The sequence below is a fragment of the Gouania willdenowi genome, chromosome 4 (assembly GCF_900634775.1).
Source record: "Gouania willdenowi chromosome 4, fGouWil2.1, whole genome shotgun sequence".
In the NCBI taxonomy this organism is placed as follows: domain Eukaryota; kingdom Metazoa; phylum Chordata; class Actinopteri; order Blenniiformes; family Gobiesocidae; genus Gouania; species Gouania willdenowi.
In genome coordinates, this window is record NC_041047.1 from 19284527 (window position 1) to 19304469 (window position 19943).

The following is a 19943-nucleotide window of genomic DNA, read 5'->3' on the forward strand; positions in this document are numbered from 1 at the left end:
AGTGCAGGACATGTTTTCCAAAAGCATCATCACACAATAAGAAATTTAGGTTACCATTTACTTTTAGTGTTATGTTGTTCTGTATTGGTACAAAAACTAATATAGAAATCAATGTTTTCCAAACACTATTTATTTGTGTTCATGTTGCCTGCATTCATTCTGTTTTCTTTCTCTCATGTCTCACTTTTGTAGAGAATGCGTACACATTACTATACCAAATGCCACTTCTTCACATGTATGAGTGCAATGTAACAAAAACTTCCCACAACTCGAAATATGTGAATTTAAAAAAAGTAACAGTAAAACAGTAACTTTTTTTATTGTAGAAAATCTATTTTGTTTTTGAATTTTTTTATTACTGTGAAGTTTTGCTTATCAGTATTAAACCTATTGTAATTAATAAAGATGTTGATGAATACGGTTTTTGGTTCTGCCTACATCTCACATTATCTGATTGTAACAATGAGCCTTCCTGATGTTCTCTCATGAAAAAGTCTTAGCATATTCAGGGCAAAGATTGGATTTTCAATCTGTTAAAAGTGGGGGAATCATTCCCATAAAGCTCTACATCTGATGCAGGTGGTATTCTTCTGCCTGTTGCACAGAATGGTAAAAAAAAATTTAAAAAATCAAGATTGAGCAGCCTTATACCTAATGAAGTTACCAATTTTGTGCCACGCCTTTCAAAATGTTGCAGACAATCTGGTTGAGTAAGCTAAGCTTCTGCATCTTTTCCAATCATTACACAGTAACTAATAGACTTACTAAATATGTCAGCTAAGCAGCTGTTCCATGTTTGTCACATTTATAAAATGTAAATCTTATTTTTCGATGGAGTCAAAAAAGAAAAGACAACACAATGAGTTGATGTCTGTGTCCATATAACTTTGGACTTTAAACGTGCACTTAAAGGTTACTGCTTTTTGACATTTCTTCTGACTTAAGTGAGTCGCCATAAGATTCTAAATTGTTTGGTGATGACACTGTACACAGAAATAAGACAATATCCAATAGACCTTTCACAAAATAACCGGAAATACACCAATCGTAGTGTATGCAGACTTCTGGTAAAATGTCAACGCAGTGTACACAACTTCCCTCACGGATTTACCAAAAATTAGCTTTGCCAACATGACAAGAGTCATGGAGGAAAACTCCGTCAACAACAGAAGAAACTGGATAAAGGATACAAATTTTTCCACAAAGAATGTTTCCATAAGTATCAAGGTAAGTAATGTTAGAAAGCAATCAGGCTAACCATTACTGAACCGTTGACTAGAATGACAAATCATTAGTGTGTACGCAACACAACGGCATAGCTAGGGAATTAGGCACAACGATTGTGAGGCAAGAAATGCTGTTTTACAATTTTAATTGAGCTGTAGAAAATTATTGACAAACTGTTGCAGTGATTGAAGAAAACAACACAAGATGAAGACACAACCTTAACGTTAAAGGAGGTGGAATTTCTGGTCCAGTTTCAAAGCAATTTATTTTACCTCGACTCCTACCAACGATCATCTTGAAAAATTGCCGCCATATTGAATTTTTGAGCGGCCAACGCCTTTTTCCAAATTAGTGGCCCTTAGAGAGTATCTGTGCTAAATTTCACGTGAACGATTCTCTTGAAATATGGAAATAATCTGCTGCACTAGGACGCTTCATCACTTCATAGCGCCAGTGACGACAGTGCTGCACAGAGAGGGCTGATCACTTCTTCTCCGGCCGTACGTTTACAGCACTTTTCATAGAAAGCTCCACTTGTAATTTACAGTTTAAATGATCAACTTACGGATTACTAAAGGATGAGTTCACTCACAATACACTTAGAATTTAAAAGGTTTATTCAAGGAGTATTCCACTTTCATTTAGTTCCAGTAAGTAGAGGAAGGACGTCCAAGATTAAAAAATAAAAGCTAATTTCCACTTTAGGGTTAAATAATAATTATAAATCTAGTCGTATTTTAGTAATATTCATATATTGCTCTCGATCTTTCCTTTAAATTGACATACCCCCTTTACATTTGCCACAGGTTTGTATACATGGGATTTTACTATAGACGTCAGTAGGCGTTTTAATGCAGATCAACCTTTGTGATTGCTCTGCATACAGTGCCTTTTACTAAATGCTCTGCATCCACAATGTTATAAAGAAAAAACTACAGTTTGCAAAAACACGTAAAGCAGCACACAACATTTGTAACGATGTGATGTTACCAATGTGTGTCAGAGAAGAGTGTCATGGTAAATGAAAGTGTTGAAGCGGTGTTCAAGTGGGCGGAGCCAGGTAGAAAACAAAACCTGCCAGCGAGCAGGTTCAGTTTAATGAGTGTTACCATGGTGACATAGTCATAATATAACTTACCTGGCTATCAGGAATGTGATACTCAGCGTTTCCCTCATTTGAGCCCGAACGTACTCAGAGTTTGAGCATAACCCGTGTCCCCTCAGGAGGAAATCAGGGGTAAATATAGCAACAATTGGTCAGTCAGTAAACAAAAACTAATAAATCTGGGGCGATGGGACATTTCAGTTAAAGTGTCTTTGTGAGCTTTGGCTGAGGAAAAACTTGTAGATTCTTCATCATTATGACTCGCACCACAAGCAGCATTCCAGCTCGTGACGAACCACATCCGGCTCCTCCCCGGCCGTAGCCTGGTGTAAAGATGGCGTCCATCATGGAGGGGCCACTCAGCAAGTGGACTAACGTCATGAAAGGCTGGCAATATCGCTGGTTTGTTCTGGACTATAACGCCGGGCTGCTGTCCTACTACACGGTAGGTTTTTGTGGACACTGGGGCGTTGTGAGAGCCGGTGGTCAGAGTGAGAAAAGGCCTACTGTTTGTAAGGACTCAGCTGGCAGTGGGAGGGCGGGCTCTTTCATGACCGACTAACAAACTGGCCAATAGCAGCAGCTTGAAAGTCCTGCCTGGCCAATAGCGTGGCGGCTGTGTGTCAACACTTCCGTTTACAGCAGCTAGCTGACAGCTAAAAAGCTAAAGTAGTCGCGACATTGTAAAAAGTTTAAATGTCAGGAGAATGAGGGCAAAAATACGTCGAAACGAGGTTGTCCTGTTATTAAATGTGGTCAATATGCATACACTACTTTTCATATAATAGTAAATACACCGCGGCTGGACACAGGGACTCTAATTTAATCTGCCTTTGCTTGCTGTCAACGAAACTAACTGTTAAAGAATACAGTAAGATACTTAATGTGGAGTGTTAAAAACAGATTTTTGTTTATTTTTAAATAAATAAAGAAGTACACTGGCCGTCCCAATTCACCTAATTCTGGCTTCATTTCCTAACCACGCCCACAATCACACGCTGATTGCAGGTCAATTGACTGACGGCATGGTTGAACAGTTTATTCTGTATCAAATTAAAGATAAGTCATCAGAGATGTATCTATTCACTTTATTGAGGGATGTCGAACTTGCTGATAATCATGAAAATTGAGGAGATGAATGCCTCTTAACCAAAACTGGATGATATGCATTTTATGAATCAATCCTTCACTTAAGTCATCTGTGAAGATAAGAAAAACAAAATGAAGCACACGAGGGGCAAAAACACAGAATTAGACCAAAGTAACATTATTTGATAACATAAACAAAATCTCTGATGTTGGCCAATATTATCTTAGGCCGTGGCTATTCATACGCAGCGCCCCTCATTGGCCGGTTTAGGTGACGTGATAGGTGCACCACGTGACTTAAAGTTCCGTTAGTTTTATTTTAGCTCATATTTATTTGTAGCTACCTCGCTAACCCTTTTATTTTAGCCCTATCCCAGAAAATACCCTAAAATGTTTATTTTTCGTCATATATGTATTTTTAATGATGGACTTTGCTGTGTTGATTATATCAGGCTTCTTGAGTGCATTGCCTTAGACCATTCGACCATTCCGCCCTGCTTATGTGGAAAAGGTCCGGAAAATATACCCATAGTCCTGGAGGCTATTGATACGTTTTTGTATCACTCGACACTTCGATTATCTTACACCAAAATCTCAGCTGCAGATAATTCAATGCCTGTGTAAATTGTGAAGGGAGGCCTTCATAGATTGCTCTAGCCAACACCTGGTTGGATTGAGATCTGGGAAAATTGAAAGAAGCCTGAACTTCTCACAATTTAGGATTTTTCCTCCTTTAACAAACACTTTCAATTTCCCACATTGTGATGAAAATATACATATTTAAAAAACCTATTAAGTACTACTTAGAACATACTTATCAATGAAACTTAAATAGACTATAGATTGAGGGTTTTCACGTACATCATGTTCTGGGCAGTAACCCAGATGCGCGGCCATATTGGAGATTCTGAATGTCCGAAACCAAAGAAAAGCTCCTCAAAATGCGTTACAGATGCAAAGACATACAGGGAAGGACTTGGTCCACAGGAAAGGGCGAGATATTTGGAAAAGTTACGGTTTAGTTGTGGTACAGATCCAGTTGGCAGTCTACAAAACTCCAAATGTTTTTTATGGTCTGACTGATTGGTACAGTGAAAAACATGGCAATAATTCACCATTTCATTTTGTTCGACGTTCGAAACCTGCTTTATTTACTTGCCGAGTACCTCCAATATGGCAACTTCCAGTTTTACGTGCCTTAAAAACCCTCTGTACAGTCTACCTAAGGCACCTCTTGCCAGAGTGCAGTAAAATATTGTTTAAATTACCATTATGCAGTCATTTTGCTGCTGTACTAAATCCTATTAAGCCAGCTCTGATCCTGGAGGTGTGCATTTCTGCTCATTCTCTCTGCTTCAACAACAGAGTTTTGAGTGACCCTGCATAGCCGGATGCTAAGACATCAGTTGGTTTCGGGTTTGTTTGAGCAGGGAGGCACTGACTGCAGCTGTCAAAAACTGGTTTTCAGATTGATCTAACCAGGATCTCAAACAAGAAACAATCATGATCCATTTTTAGATCTGATTGAACTTTGGAACTATTTCTTTTTCTGCTTCTTTGTACTTTCTGCTATTTCCTTGTAATTTTTCAACCTTGTATAACTTTGTTATTTTACTAACGTTAGTGTTATCCTGTATGAAGGCATCAATAACATAGTGGTGTTGAGTTTATTAACTTATTGCAAAAACAAAAAAAACACTGTATAGCTGTTAAAATCATCTGGAAGCATTACAGTAAACAGGATGAAGGTGGACCGATGGAGCCTATTGTCAGTGCTAATGATAATATATTACAATGGCCTACTTGGCAGCAGAAGAGTTTTTACTGTACAGCTGACAGTCGGTAATATTTGCATAGTTATTATGAATGATAAATATCCTCAACCCCAATGACAGGAGGCTACATATGGCCAAAACCTCTGTTATTAATTCTTAGCGAAGGTATTTTCATAACAGCCATGTGATAGCACTTTCCTTGTCTAGTGTTGACCTTAAGTGACTGTGTGAGTCATTGCAGCGACTCAGCAAGCATGAACAATGAAAGGGTTTAAAACGCAATTCGTCCATGCTTTCATTCCTGTTTGTTTCTGTTGGGCCTTGTTGAGTATCAGATTACATTACGGCTCACCCAAAGCACAGGGTGGGGTATTACTTAAAGCTAAGGATTATTTTTGTTTTATTTCTTTTATTTACCCAAGGTCTTTCTTACAATGTAAATGTATGACATCATGCAGTAGCTACTAATTGACTGAGCTGTCTGTACTGGGTGTGTGCGCACACAGTTATGATCTTTGATTTTTATTGTTTTTATTATTTACAGTCAAAAGACAAGATGATGCGAGGATCCAGAAGAGGCTGTGTGCGTCTCAGGGTAAGATCTGTTAAACTGTATGGCTATGTAACGGTATGTTCAGGCTCAATTGAGGGAAACTCTGAGTATCCCATTCCTGAAAGCAAAGTATGTTCTTCTCTGAATATGTCACCATGATAACATTCTCTGTGAACTGAACCTGCTCGAGGTTTTGTCTAAGATACCCTGGGTTTCTACCTGGCTACGCCCACATAAACACCGCTTATCAAGGAACACTGAAATTTACCTTGACACATTTCTCTGACACACATTAGTAAAATCACACACCACAGACATGGTTCACATCATTACCAATGTTATGCCACTTTACATTTTTTTTTTTTGCAAATGGTAGTTTTCTTTATAACTTTGTGAAAGACACTGAGAGGTTGATCCGCATTAAAAGGACGACTGACATCTTTTATAAAGTTCCCTGGATACAAACCTGTGGCAAATGTAAAGGGGAAATGTCAATATAAATTCACTTCAATTCAGCTTTATTTGTATAGCGCAAATTATGACAGTCATCTCAATGCGCTCATCAAAATATAAAATTCATACTAAGAAAGATAAAACCAACAAGATCCACATGAACAAGCATTTAGCGACAGTGAGAAGAAACAACTCCCTTTTAACAGGAAGAAATCTCCAGCAGAACCAGGTTCAGAGGTGGCAGCCACCTGCTGCGACTGGTTGGGGTTAGTGGACAGAAGGACCAACAGGACAGGTTCGAGAGAACATCAGAATTTCCCAGACTAGTTGAGCCGTGAACCACAGATTGGGAATTGTCAATTCTAGCTTCAAGACACCTGAAACAGAAAAGAGAGTGAAGGGTGAGGAGAAGGCACAGACTGCAGAAAAACATGTTACGGGATGAGAGTGGAATGAGTATGGGGTGGACATCAGTGTAAATGGTGTGTGAGCAGTGTAATAGGTATACAATGCAATGCAGAAATGGGGGATTGTCTTTTTGGACATGGCAATGAATACACTTTTAAGGCCTGACATTTGTCACCATATATTGAAAGTTACGGTGGCGCAGCGGGTAAGGAGGTGCGTTTGAGAGCGTAGGGTCGGGGGTTTGAATCCAAGCTCAGTCATATATTTTGACGTCTTTTTTGAACATCCAGGCGACTCTGGCGACTACATTACATTAAAAATCAATATAAATGACGCTGGGGCCAAAAGAAAGTGAATTACACCTTTTAAATTATAATTACGTTTTGAGTGAACTCATCCTTTACAAACTCCGTAAGTTGATAAGTTAAACCATAAGTACAAGTGGAGCTGTTTATGATAAGTGCTGTAATCCTACGGTAATTAGCCCTCTCAGTGCAGCAGCCCTCCCAGCAATGCAGCCCCGCCTCCACAGACACATTTTTTTCATATTATTCCCCGGTCGTCACTTAACTGGCGTGATGAAGCGACCAAAAAGCTAAACTAATCAATTTAGGCGACTATAGTTGCTGAAGTGGCACCCTGTGTGAACGCACCTTTAAAACAGGCTCATATTCCACAAACACCTGCTTATTTCAACCATCGGGGTGCAATAAATTGCTCTCTTCCGGGTGGTTGCCATGGTAGTTCGTGTGATTTTTGCTCAATTGATGATGGGTTGCTTACATGGACGAGCGCGATTTAAAAAGCCAAGGTTTACATACTCAGGCTTGATTGACCCTCTTCATACCAGCTTAATCAGATACCCAGAGTTTCCCATCGCGGGGTATGTTGACCCAGAGTTTATGGATAGTCTCAGGGTTTGTTGAACCTCGTTTCTGGAATACACCTCAGGTCAATCAACCAAGTACGTATAAATATGTGATGCATCACTTTTTATTAAAGTCATACTTGTGTCCCTATTTAGCACGATTTGCATTTTGTATTACAAATTTATAATGCATTGTGTTTTTTTTAAAATTTTACTACAGCTTTTATAGTGGCAGGTACATGTTATTCTAACTTTATGGTTTGTTGCCTCTGTTTTTTAGGTTTCTTTCTGCTGCGTTAACCACATTTCTATTAGTTTTTCCTCACTCGGGTTTTATTCTTGGTTTATTATTAGTAATAAGCTTTTTCCTCTAGATGGCAGCAGTGGCTCTGCCTGTTGTACTGCTGGTACAAGTGCATGGAAGTTATTGTTTCTAATTCTGTTAAATGTGAATGGAACTGAGCCTTGTTCAGTTTTCAAAAATGTATCCATTATACGGCATTAGTTGCAGAAGGTGCTGAAAGCCAAATAAATATGTAAGATTGATTCATTTATTGTTACTTTAAGGCAAAGTTATGGTCTCCCATCTTTCAAGGTTTACTAAAGTGTTTTACTGCAATCTCACCTATCCTTGGTTTTTTTTTCTACTCAAAAACTAAAGGATACCCATTACTGAATAATTACTGTTAGTGTGCTTAATGGTAAATTACTTTAAATTATGAAGTTATTTTTACAGCTTCTTTAATAGTTTTGAAGTACCAGCAATGTAGGTCTTATTCATCCGTTCACACACACTCTTAAGCACTCCCTGCTCCAATACACCTAATTGTTAAGAGTTGCTCATCATTACTAGGTTTCATCAGATTCTCTCGTCAGAAAGACTTTGGACACACCTGCACCAAATCCTTGGGAGATTAAAAGTTTTTCCCAGGATTTAGAGTGATTTTTTTCAGGTCATCTTTGGGAAAGGCCACAGCAAAGCTTTTTAAAAAGGCTTTGCTAAATGTTATGCTTGTGATTTTGAAAGATAAATACTAACATTTGAGAAGTTAACATCAGTTTTAATGAGTAGATGGATGTAAACCATTTCCAATAAGCCGTTTCACACTCTCGGAAACTCGCTCTCGTTCAGTTCTCGCGCTTGAGGTCAACGGTCAAGAGGGATAAATTCTTCATATCTGACGGTGTAAGCTACGAGTCTGACAGAGGTTTAGCTATTTTTTTTACTGTTGTAGCGTTGAATTTTTTTTTGAAAGATTTTCTGCATTAACGTTGTACTGGTCTCCAAGGTAGAAAGACTGAGTTAGCTGCTAAAACTAATGCTGCACACGAGCTGAAAATTCAGGTTTTTCCTGCTTTTCAAACATTGAGCTGATCAGTGCTGTTTCACTTATCGCCTGTCCATCTTGTTCACTTCCTCTAAATGTATAAATTTAATTAAAATAATAGTGTAATAAGAATAATCATGGACCTAGTTAGTGAATGGTGTCGCTCATAAATGTACCTTTTTAAAGTGAAAACTCATACTGTCATTTTCACACTCAGAAATCTTGCTTGTTACAGTTGTTAAAACAACTACACAAATCAAAAAAGAATCTAACAACAATAAAGGTAAATACAGAAAATACATAACAATCACAAGTTAAAAGCTTAGGAGAGGAGTGAGGAAGCAGAGGAGGTCTGTCGCTTTGATACTGCTTCCCCTATCGGTTTTCAAAAGCGCTCGGATCAGCGGAAAGTCATGGCCCACCGGAGTCTGAATATGTACGTCGTTTCTGGGTAGAGTCCGAATAGTGCCCACTGGAGACCCAGGTAGTAGGTATTTTCGTCAAACAGGGGTGACCTGTGTAGAAGCAAGGGGACTGCCTTTGCTTCCATACTGCTGGCTGCTCCCATCGGTTTGTAAAAGTGCTCGTATCGGCCGAAAGATGCATCAGCGGAAAGCTCTGGTCCCCTCCTCAAGTCCAAATATGTGTAATATTAATAATATAAACACTATTGAAACAATGAAAAACTCTGGACTAAAATTACAAACGCCGTTATGTTGAAAATGTCAACAGACCGACCAAGCTTGTTGATGTTTATATCCCCCTTGACCTATGACCGTGCAGGTTGTGCATGCGCAGTTCTAGAGTGTGAAAAGGCTTATTAGAGACAGTGTCATGTGAAAGCATTTATTTCTTAATTAACAAAACTATTTTCTTCATCATTGCATGGGTTTTTTACTAGGCAGAAGGTTTGTGCTTAAGAGTTGATTCAACCCAACCCGCTATAAGCTGCTGCTTCACTCACTGAGCACACACTCTTAAACATAAACACTCTTGTAATGTACTACAGATGCATTTAGGTGTTTTCTCTTACTCATATAACTCTGTAAAGCCTGCCCATCTGCAGCAGAATCAAAGCACCAAATGGAAACGCTCCAGACAAACATGGAATTTATACACTAAAGTATTATTATCCCCCACCACAAAGTGTGGAGGGGGTATATAGGTTTGAGCTCCGTCCGTCCATGCGTTCGTCCATCCGAGTTAAAGGGGACAGCTTTTCTCAGAAACTGTTTAAGATAGGATAACTAAATTCGATGTGTTGCTTCAGGATATCAATACCTTGATGGAGTTCGAAAATGAGAAGCTCCCAATTATTTGTTTTAGAGTTATTGCGCTTATTTAATTTTTTGGACTCTGTTCGAGGTATCTTCAAAGGGGACGTCTTTTCCTAGAAATCGTTCAAGATAGGATAACCAAATCGGTGTGGGGCTTCAGGGTATCAATACCTTGATGGAGTTCGAAAATGAGAAGTGCGCAGATATTTTTTCCGGAGTGCTTGTGCTGTTTTTTTACTCTGTTCGAAGAATCTTCAAAGGGGACAGCTTTTCTTAGAAACCGTTTAAGAATAGTTAGTAATTTCATATTCTTATGTGATAATGTTTTTTTTATGTATACATGTAACTTCTTAGATTTAGGACATTTTGGAAAAGGTTGTGAGTTATAACCAATCTGGCGGGGGATGTTTAACTATTTCTTGTTTAAACTCTAAAGCAGGTCAGATGACAATAATTAAAGCTACGAGTGTGTCGATCTAAATTGTGGAATAGCTCTTTCTCCCTGTGGAGGTGGTTTTAGATGAAACTATGGTGGACAAAAAAAGCAGACAACACTTTCATTGCAGTTCCTTTGTCAAACAACACAGTGTTGTTTTGTAAAACAGAAATATTCCAGGTTATAATTGATTTGAATGTAATTTGCCATGGATATTTGAGCCATAAGTGTATAAATGGGATGTGTTCAGAGCTATCAAAGCTTGTAAAAAGAAACCATGTGTTATAATGAAAATGAAGACTGGAAAATGAAATAACTAAAGGTAACTTTGTTTATATGTTGATTTACATTTCTAATGCTTGTTTTGGAATTAAATTAATGATATTCTTTTTGTTACAAATACATGTTTGTGAGTAATTCTTCATTTTATTTATTTATATTTTTTTAACTTAAAAGAAAAATACAATATATTAAAAGGTGTAGTAGTAGAAGACAATAAACCCAAGTAAAGATGTTAGTCATAAAACAGTTTAATTTCTTTGTGTAATTATATTTTCTAGCAGTTTGTTTAGCAAATAAGAGATTTGCATCCTGATGGATTGATATTTATCTCATATTCTATAAGTGAATTTAAAGAAGTACCAAATGGATTTTCAACTAAAAGTATGAATTATCCTTGTTCCAATGAAAAAAAATTGAGGTTCAAATTTTTTTATTTTTTTTTTAGCACAACAATTAGTTTAGTATTAATTAGATAAATCCTTTTTTTTGCCTCGAGAGTGTTCAGAGGCTTTTTCTTGATTTGCTGTAACTTTGATGGCATTTAAAATGCTTACACATCGATCGTGTACTATATATATATATATATATATTTAATTAGTTAGTAACAGTTAAAATGTATCACTTGAAATAAGTAACTTCCTTGATAATGCAGACTTTCAAAAAGTATATATTTTTCAAGGTTAACAAAATACTAACAATAAGAATTGGAAAGAAAAACAATGTCACTTATTTCCACAAGAGTACAGTCGAGTCTGGATTTGTAATTGCAGGTTTCAGGATAGGAAAGCTCTAAATCACAAACTATTGCTGGGAGCTAAAGCCCCCACTAGCCAGCACAGTAGGCTGGTTCGCTGCAGTACTTTTTTTTTTTTTCCCCCTGTGGGCTGCTTCAGTCTACTCCTGGATGTCCCTGCCTTCCCTTCCCCGCCTTTCTTCTATGGCTGACTCCCAAATCTTGCCTGCTTCCCTCCCTTCTTTCCTTGTGTGTGTAACAAACGCAGTGTTCAACAAATTACAAGCTAAGAGTTGAGAAAAATGAGCTGTGGTAGGTTTACAAAAGGATGGTTGGTTTGGATCACTGGGACATTGTGGTCGGCATGAAGATGGAAAGTGTTGTGTATGACGTGTGGGGCTGTCTGACATGCTTTCCGCTCTCTCTCCCCGCCTAGGGAGCGGTGATCGGCATTGATGACGAAGACGACAGCACGTTTACCATCACTGTAGACCAAAAGACTTTCCATTTCCAAGGTAATGCGTCTAACTTGTTACATTTTGTTTGATTTTACAGCTAGGTCTGTTTTGATTTCACATTAGATGCCACCTCATTTTTCCTTCAGGCATCCTTTAAGTTTCTCTCGCTCTCTCTCTCTCTCGCTCTCTCTCGCTCTCTCTCTCTCTCTCTCTCTCTCTCTCTCTCTCTCTCTCTCTCTCTTGCTTGTGTTGGTTTGCTCTGATATCGGGCACCACATGTGAACAGGCGTCCACACAGCATGATTCTAAGCTGCCTATTCCTTGCAATGGATTATTTTGTGTGAAGTCGGACGGATACACATGTTTTTCAATAGATAAACAGGATTTGTTCCACTTCAAGAAAGAGATTTCACTGAAACAAAGTGCGAAAGTAAGGCTTCTTGTTTTTTTTTTGTTTTTTTTTCTCATTCGTCCTCTTGTGCCTTTGGCTGAGGAGGACGATTGCTGCTTAGTCTCTGCAGTGCCTCTGGGATTATCAAGGGAATACTGCTGAGCTTAAAGCTGAACTCAGGTCTCATCTGATTGCTGCTGCTGTTCGCCTTTCTCTGCAAGCCTACCACACCGCTAAATATTTAGCATCCAGGCACGGCACACCGTAGGGACAGTATTGGATCCCAGATACAGCATCGCCCCCCCCCCTCTCTCCACCCATCCTGTCAAATCCTTTTTTGACAAGGAGCAGACATCCTTTTTTCACACTCTCTCCTCCAGGTCTTCACCTCCTGTAATTTTTCCTAACTTCTCTTTCCATTTGTCCATTCATTTTCGTTTTGTGTCACCGCCAAACCTTCCCCCACTCACATCAAACACCAGCATACCTCTTTACCACCTCTTCCCGAGGGATTCTAACCACAGTCCATGGGCCCCCCGCCCCCCTCACCTCCTCCATGCCCTGTCCCATGTCTGTGTTCCGAAGCTGTATGGTGTGGTTCTACAAACGCAAGGGTAAGAAGAAAACTGTGTACGCCTTACAGTCCGTATGCATGTCAGCACCAGAGCTAAGTCGGAGGTGACCAGGAGGTTTTTATTTGTCAAGTTAGATTTACAGTGAGGGTGGAGCAGTTGTTCTATTGTCCAAAGATGGCTCAGGACAGAGCAAAGTAACTGACGGCTGTAAGGAACCATTCATGAGAGATCAGTGTTTACAGAGTCCTGAATCTAATGTTTGTATAAAGTAGGTGTGTTATTTAAAAAAGGATGTTTGGGCTTACTTGTGTTTGCCCTGCTCTTTAGTGCTTCAATTCTATATCGGTTGGCACTGTCTTTACCTAAGCATTCAGGATGGTAATGTTATTTCAAGTTATTTTTGTGTGTCTGTGAAAATATAGTTGAATATGATAAGGAATCAATTCTGTTGTCTTAAAACACATTGCATTTTTTTTAATCATGTCATTTCTAAAGGAAAGAGTAGAAACTGAGCCGAGAAGCTGGCCGTGTGGTAAACTAACTCTAATTGAGTTACCATGGGATGCCCAGGAATCCAGGATGTTGGGTAGGGCTGGGTTTTGGTGTTGATAAACAAGGATCTCATGGATTAATTTTGGCAAGATGTGTTGGAGTAACATAGTGGAAATTAGGAGTTTGATACCGCAATGATTTAATAAACAATGAAGTGCATGCTTTTTCAAAACTAATGCTGCTTAATTATAAATTGTTGAAAGTGCTTATTTGTGAACCAACAATATCCAGCATCCTATGGGTCAGACCTATGGTAGTTTTTCTTGCCATCGTGTGAGGTTATATTGCAGCGCTGCCCTCACTCTTTCTATTTAGAGAGACATTCATTATTCAACAGCCCCCTTCCCCAATGGTGCATAATAGTTGACTGAGAGCCCTTTTTCTCTTTCCCTTTCTCCATTCTCAACTTCCTTGATCTGCAAAGGCTATCAAGATCAAATTTTCACTCCTCACTCCCCATCAGGCCACTTCTTCACAGCATCAGCTCATTGAGAGATCCTCTTATGTCCACTTTGTCGTCTTCACTTTTCAGTGTCTTCCCTGACCTTGTTACCACAAATGTTTTACCTTGCAAAGATTTAAAATGGGTTAGTCTTTCAGATTTGATCTGGTCATTCATTTACGTGTCCCTGTAAAGCCTTGAAAAAAATTAACTCTACAGAACTTCAGAAGTTTAACTTTAAATGAACACACGAGTAGCTATGAGTAGTGTAACGCTGTGTTTTGCACTCTAGTATTTAACTCTCAGCCAGAAGACACTGTCCAGTGGAACTGCATAACATTGCATTCATCACATGATGGCAGGAAGAGAAAAAACAGAGGAGGGATGAATAATTTACATGTCTTAAGGAGAGAGGAGGATCAGCATTATGGGAGAGGCTGAACACTGTGAGTGAAATGAGTGAGATGGATACTTTGACCCCTTGGAAGAAATGCTGGAGTTAATGATACATCACTGGTGCTGTTGGCCTATTGTAGTCTGTTTTACCATTCTGGATCAGTACGTTTGTGTTGACATGAAGCTGAAAATACATTGTAGTTGTGAGTTTAACAACACTGGTAACTAAAGTTTATAAATGTATTAAATGCCTTTATCTCCATAGTTCTTGATTGAAGCAGATAACATTGTCCAAACCTTGAATATTGTCAGGCAGACTTTTAGTCTTCTAAAGAGACACTTAGTATAACACACATGCAGCCTCCACTGTTTCTCTTGATGAACAGTTAGCTGAAGTTGATTACATTGAAACTGAGTTTGTAACAAACAAAATCCCAAAAGAAAAATAAAAGCAAAAATATTCAACACTAAAATCAATCACTTGAAATATTAATGGGGGAAAAAGGCAATTTGTTGATAAAGATTGAAACATCTTCCCCTAAAAATGTTTGAATGACTTCATGAAACAACTGAAAAACAAATGTTAAAAATTGCAGTGAGATTAAAACAAAATCAGTGACTCAGATGAACTCCCTGAGCTAAACATCTCTAACATTACATGGATAACTTATTTATCCAGTTCAACCTTGATGTTATTTGTCCATCGAGCTTATTCCACATAGAAAGTTACCCTTTAGCAGTGGTGGCAATTGACGTAAACCCCTAACCTTGATTGCCTCTGTAAGTCACCCATACTGGATACGAGGTCGCCCATCCTGTCAGTGTGTGTCAATATACTGAACTATACGCAGAGCGTCACTATTACTCAGCATGTGGAAACTCAATGTTTTCTTTGACATCAGAATGCAGATCTTATTTTTTAGCCACGATGTTTTGCAGGTATGCAGGTATTTGTGGACCATAGTAGGGCCCTATAAAATCAGGGTTTTTTTTCCAAATTTGTTTTTATTTTTTCCCAAATTCCGTGTTTTCCACTTTAATCTTTTAAAATTCCTTGTTTCTTAGAAATATGAATAATTTTTTTCAGAAAGTATTAGTTTTTAACTCCTGTGAGGAAACAAAATAAATACTAATAAACAAATAAAAACATAAAAACATAATTAAACAAAAATGTATGTAAAAAATAAAGTAAGATACAATTAAAAGGTAGATATAAGTTGTACTGACATGGATTATTCTGACTGCTCCGTTTTAATTATTTATATGTCATATAAAGATGTATGAAAACAGCATTAATGTCACCATATTTCCCCTCAGGGTTCAATGGTTTACTGAGCAGGTTTATTGTTTAAGTTTTGATCAAGTTTAATTAAATGATCCTGATGACATCATTCCAGACCGTAATGATTACCGTATTTTTCGGACTATAAGGCGCACTTAAAATCCTTTAATTTTCTCAAAAAACGACAGTGCGCCTTATAATCATTTGCGCCTTATGTATGAAAGTACAACTTTGGTAAACTATGAAGCTGCACTGCTTGATGGATTTTTGGCACTTTAGGGCTACTGTAGTCAGGCGCCTCGTGGAGTAATATGTACCTGTACTGTGCTTCAACATACTGAACTGAAAAAGTGAGTGTATTCTGTATTTTATGTGTTAAACCTGAACAATGTTGAGAGTTATTGTTTATGAGTAGAGAAAAGTTTGACTTATCTGACTGTTTTGTTTCTCTTAATGCGTTTTAATAATAATAATAATAATAATAATAATAATAATAATAACAAACCGGTGCGTCCTATAGTCCGGTGCGCCTTATGTATGAAAATAGACCCAGTCAGACCCATTCATTGATAGTGCGCCTTATAATCCAGTGCGCCTTATAGTCCGAAAAATATGGGTAGACAAAAATAAATGGACACAGAAGCATCAGTTATTTCACAACTAAGGGCCAGAATATTTTACAGTATCAGAAGTTATCAATAAACTACAATGTTTCAGACTCTATAATCCCTGGCATTGATGGTCTCGTCCACAACAACAGAACAGCTTTTCCCACAGATCTTCTGTAGCTCTGATGAGATGTTGTTCAAACGCTCTGAGCAGATGAAGCTGATTAAAGCTGATCATGTTTTCACAGAGCGCCGCTGCACTACACGAGAAACGGACCGAGCTTCACAGGCACAGCAAAGTTAAACAGGTGGCTCTGTATTTAGGAGTCATTGATGATTTGCGTTGTTTTTCGGCAGTTTAGACGGTGTTTGTTGTGGTTTAGGAGGTGCTTAATGCAGCCAGGACAAGAGGGGGGAGGGCGGTGCACCTAATGAGTGCTCCCCGGAAACATTTCCCCATAAAAAACATTCCTTTCCTCACGTTGACGGCATTTCATGCCGATTCTGTCCATTTCCGCATTTAACCGTTTTCATTGGTCGATTTTGTGATTCCGTCCGCGATTCCATTAACACGGATTCTATAGGGCCCTACTATAGGTTCTGCATGCAGCTCTAATATAAACTGTGTGTGTGTAGGAGCTGCAGACTCTAAGCTTCCTGTGTGTTCTCACTGTGCTGACAGCCTTTGCTGCAGTGGCCTCTCCCTGAAAAGCTCACTACAACAGTATGAGAGTTTAGCCAGCAGACCCACTTTTGTTATGAGTACTTGTCAGCTGCATTGAGGGACTGTCAGACTTTTACTGGGATGAAATTACAACAGAATTTGTAGTGGACTCTTTTTCAGCATGCTCTATAGAATGTTATCCTTTCTGATTAACAGCTCCTGTGTAGAGTATTGCTGGGAGCTCAAAATGTCCTATTTCCTCAGAGGGAACTGTAGTGGGAATAGTTTACAATCATGATAACTGCAGTACTTCAGTTTCAGTACTTCCGTTAATCATGATTCGATTTTGATTCAGTATTGATCTTTCAAATTTTTTGGGATGTTAATAACATGGTTCCAAACTTCTGACTTAAGTTGGAGCAGCTTACCCAGTGGAGCTTCATCTGCCATGTTTGCACTGAAATGAATACACTTTCATGTTGAGCAGGAGCAGTATTTGACTTTGCAAACTCCTGACTATAGTTGGAGACGATGGGTTAAAATTTTTTACTTTCAAGCACGTATGAATCAAGATCGATTAAATCCATTTTTTTTACTCAGCTTTAATTCTCGTCAACACAGACTCATTAGTGATGCACAATATTATCGGCCCATTCTTGGTATCGGCTCAGTATCGGCTTTAAAGTTAAGTGTCGGACATTGATGTTATTAATCAATCTAATAACAGGCTTGGCCTCCTTGATCAACCCAGAGACATCATATTTGTAGTCACCTCATCGCCTGTGGAGGGGCGTGACTAATCGCTGCCGTCTTGTGTGTGTAAAATATCAGCATATCAACCAACAATCCAATATCCTGCATCCGTAACACTAGCATGTACTTCAGTGCAACACTAGTCAGAAGGAAAATGTTTGGCTCGTCCTCAATTTCTTTGGATCACACAAACTATATATATAAAGTTAATTATCCTGTCGTCTACACAAGATTATCTAGAGCTTCTGTTATGTTTTATTGACAGGCTGAGTTTGAATTGAATCCACTAAGTATTTACTCCAGCATGGAAACATTTCTCCAGAAAGATTTTAATTACAGAGGAGGACAAAGGTCTAACTGTTGACAAAGTATGTGTGGTTACTGTATTTATTTGTTGTCGTAAATAGTGTTGCTCTCATCTTTTCCCTTCATGAATGGTGCTAAACAACATTAGCTGCTGTAAACCAGTTCTCTGGAGAGTCTGCTTTGCAGAGGGAAAAGTGAGAGGGCAGCGAGGCACTGTCTGAGTAGATTGGTCTGAGCCTCAGCTGCCTCTTAATGTCTTTAAAAGCCTCTCTGCTGTAGCGCTGCTCAGCCTCTGTGCTAGCGCAGCCATTTATCTTCTCTACCATCTTGTTTCCAACTCAATGAAAAATGAGTGACGCAGAACATATTCCATGGCAACCTAAGTCGAGAACAAATTTTTGCCTTTCTTTTGCAACTTGAAGAATAGTGTTATATATTGAGGATCCACAGTTCACAAGCACCCAGTTATGTTACTTTACAGCATGTTTTATGTATGCATTAAAATGTGCTTCCACTTGATCACATCATGCACATGAGTGTCTTGTGAAAAGACACGGGGAAGTGATTTACACGTTTTTCTGCTACTGACGTCCCCTCATGTGCAGAAGCCATTTGCAGTGTGTAAAGCATGTGTTGTGAATACCAGAGACTTAACCGAGTGGCTGTTTAATTTCCCTGTTTATTCTCGGAGGAAGACGGGCAGCCAGCAGTCGAAACATGTCATCATGGATGATTCAAAATGTTGGCATCAAAGTTTAAGTCATATGTACACTACCGGTCAAAAGTTTTAGAATACCTTAATTTTTCCAGTTATTTATTGAAATTCAAGTCGTGCAAGTCCAATGAATAGCTTGAAATGGTACAAAGGTAAGTACTGAACAGCCAGAGGTTAAAAAAAATGTTTTGGTTACCTAAAACTGAAAAATAATGTACATTTTAGAATTATACAAATAGGCCTTTTTCAGGGAACACGAAGTGGGTTAACAATTTAAAGCTGTTCTGCAGCAATGAAGGTTGAATCAGCCTTGAAAGCTGGTGCTACTAATTCCTACATGTGTTCCAACGTTTCTTGGTTACTTCCAACCCCCTCTGTCTGCATTAAAGCAGTGTTGGAACACACTGTGGTACCAGACCCTCATGAGCATCAGGTGAACAGTATTTTCCATGGATTCCATGATTTCTTTTTCAACTAAAATTGCTTATTTGTTCTATGCTTTCATTTCAGAGTGCATTGACACAATAAACTGAATCATTTTCAGTAAAAAACTGGAAAACCTTTGACCGGTATTGTATACCTGTACGCTCTATGGAAAGCAGGATTGGTTAAGCTACTTCAAAAACCTATTTAGGTTGCTATTAGTGTTTGAGTCCAGATGTTTCTATTCCTGTCTGTGGAAAAACATTTCCAAATGTGACCACAGGTCTGCAGAGTAAAATGCAAGAAGAGAAGAAGAAACACTCAAAATACGATGACTAGCTGAATAAATTAGTTTGGTATGTATTTGCAACCACATTAAAACTATAAAATATGCTTTCATTCAGTTGTTGGTTCTCATCACAAATTAAGAAATACGTTCTGTGTGTGTGTCCATTTCATTTGTGTATCACCGGTGTGTGTTGTGAAGCCATGGGTATGTGTAGCACCAGTTGAAGGACTCCTGACGTTGTGTGTGTGTATGGAAAACTTGACTCACTGGGTGTGTCCTTGTGCTTCTGCCCTCAGCCCGAGATGCAGATGAGCGAGAGAAGTGGATCCAAGCCTTAGAGGGAACCATCCTCCGTCACACCCTCACACCCCGGGTCTGTAACACGTGTGTGTGTTTATTGCTCTGTGTATTTGTTGACTATCTGATTACAAAAGAAAACATTTTGTTTGGTCGGGAAAACAAGTTTGGTTGTATCTTCCTAAAAAATAAGTTGGCTTGACAGCAAAACAGATGGCCTTTTGCATAAATGGAAATAAACTCCTGTTTTGGCTACAT

The 19943-nt window shown here is 38.6% G+C and overlaps 1 protein-coding gene across 2 annotated transcripts in view; it reads left to right on the forward strand.

The window, feature by feature from the left end:
• The first annotated feature begins 2622 nt into the window (after positions 1-2622).
• osbpl9 (oxysterol binding protein-like 9) overlaps positions 2623-19943 on the forward strand; it is a 37633-nt gene continuing 20312 nt past the window's right edge. For both annotated transcript variants that reach the window (XM_028444163.1, XM_028444164.1), the window contains exons 1-4: positions 2623-2777; positions 5741-5791; positions 11971-12049; positions 19685-19761. In XM_028444163.1, coding sequence (XP_028299964.1) covers positions 2667-2777; positions 5741-5791; positions 11971-12049; positions 19685-19761 — 318 coding nt within the window. In that variant the 5' untranslated portion in view covers positions 2623-2666. The remainder of the gene's footprint in view (positions 2778-5740; positions 5792-11970; positions 12050-19684; positions 19762-19943) is intronic.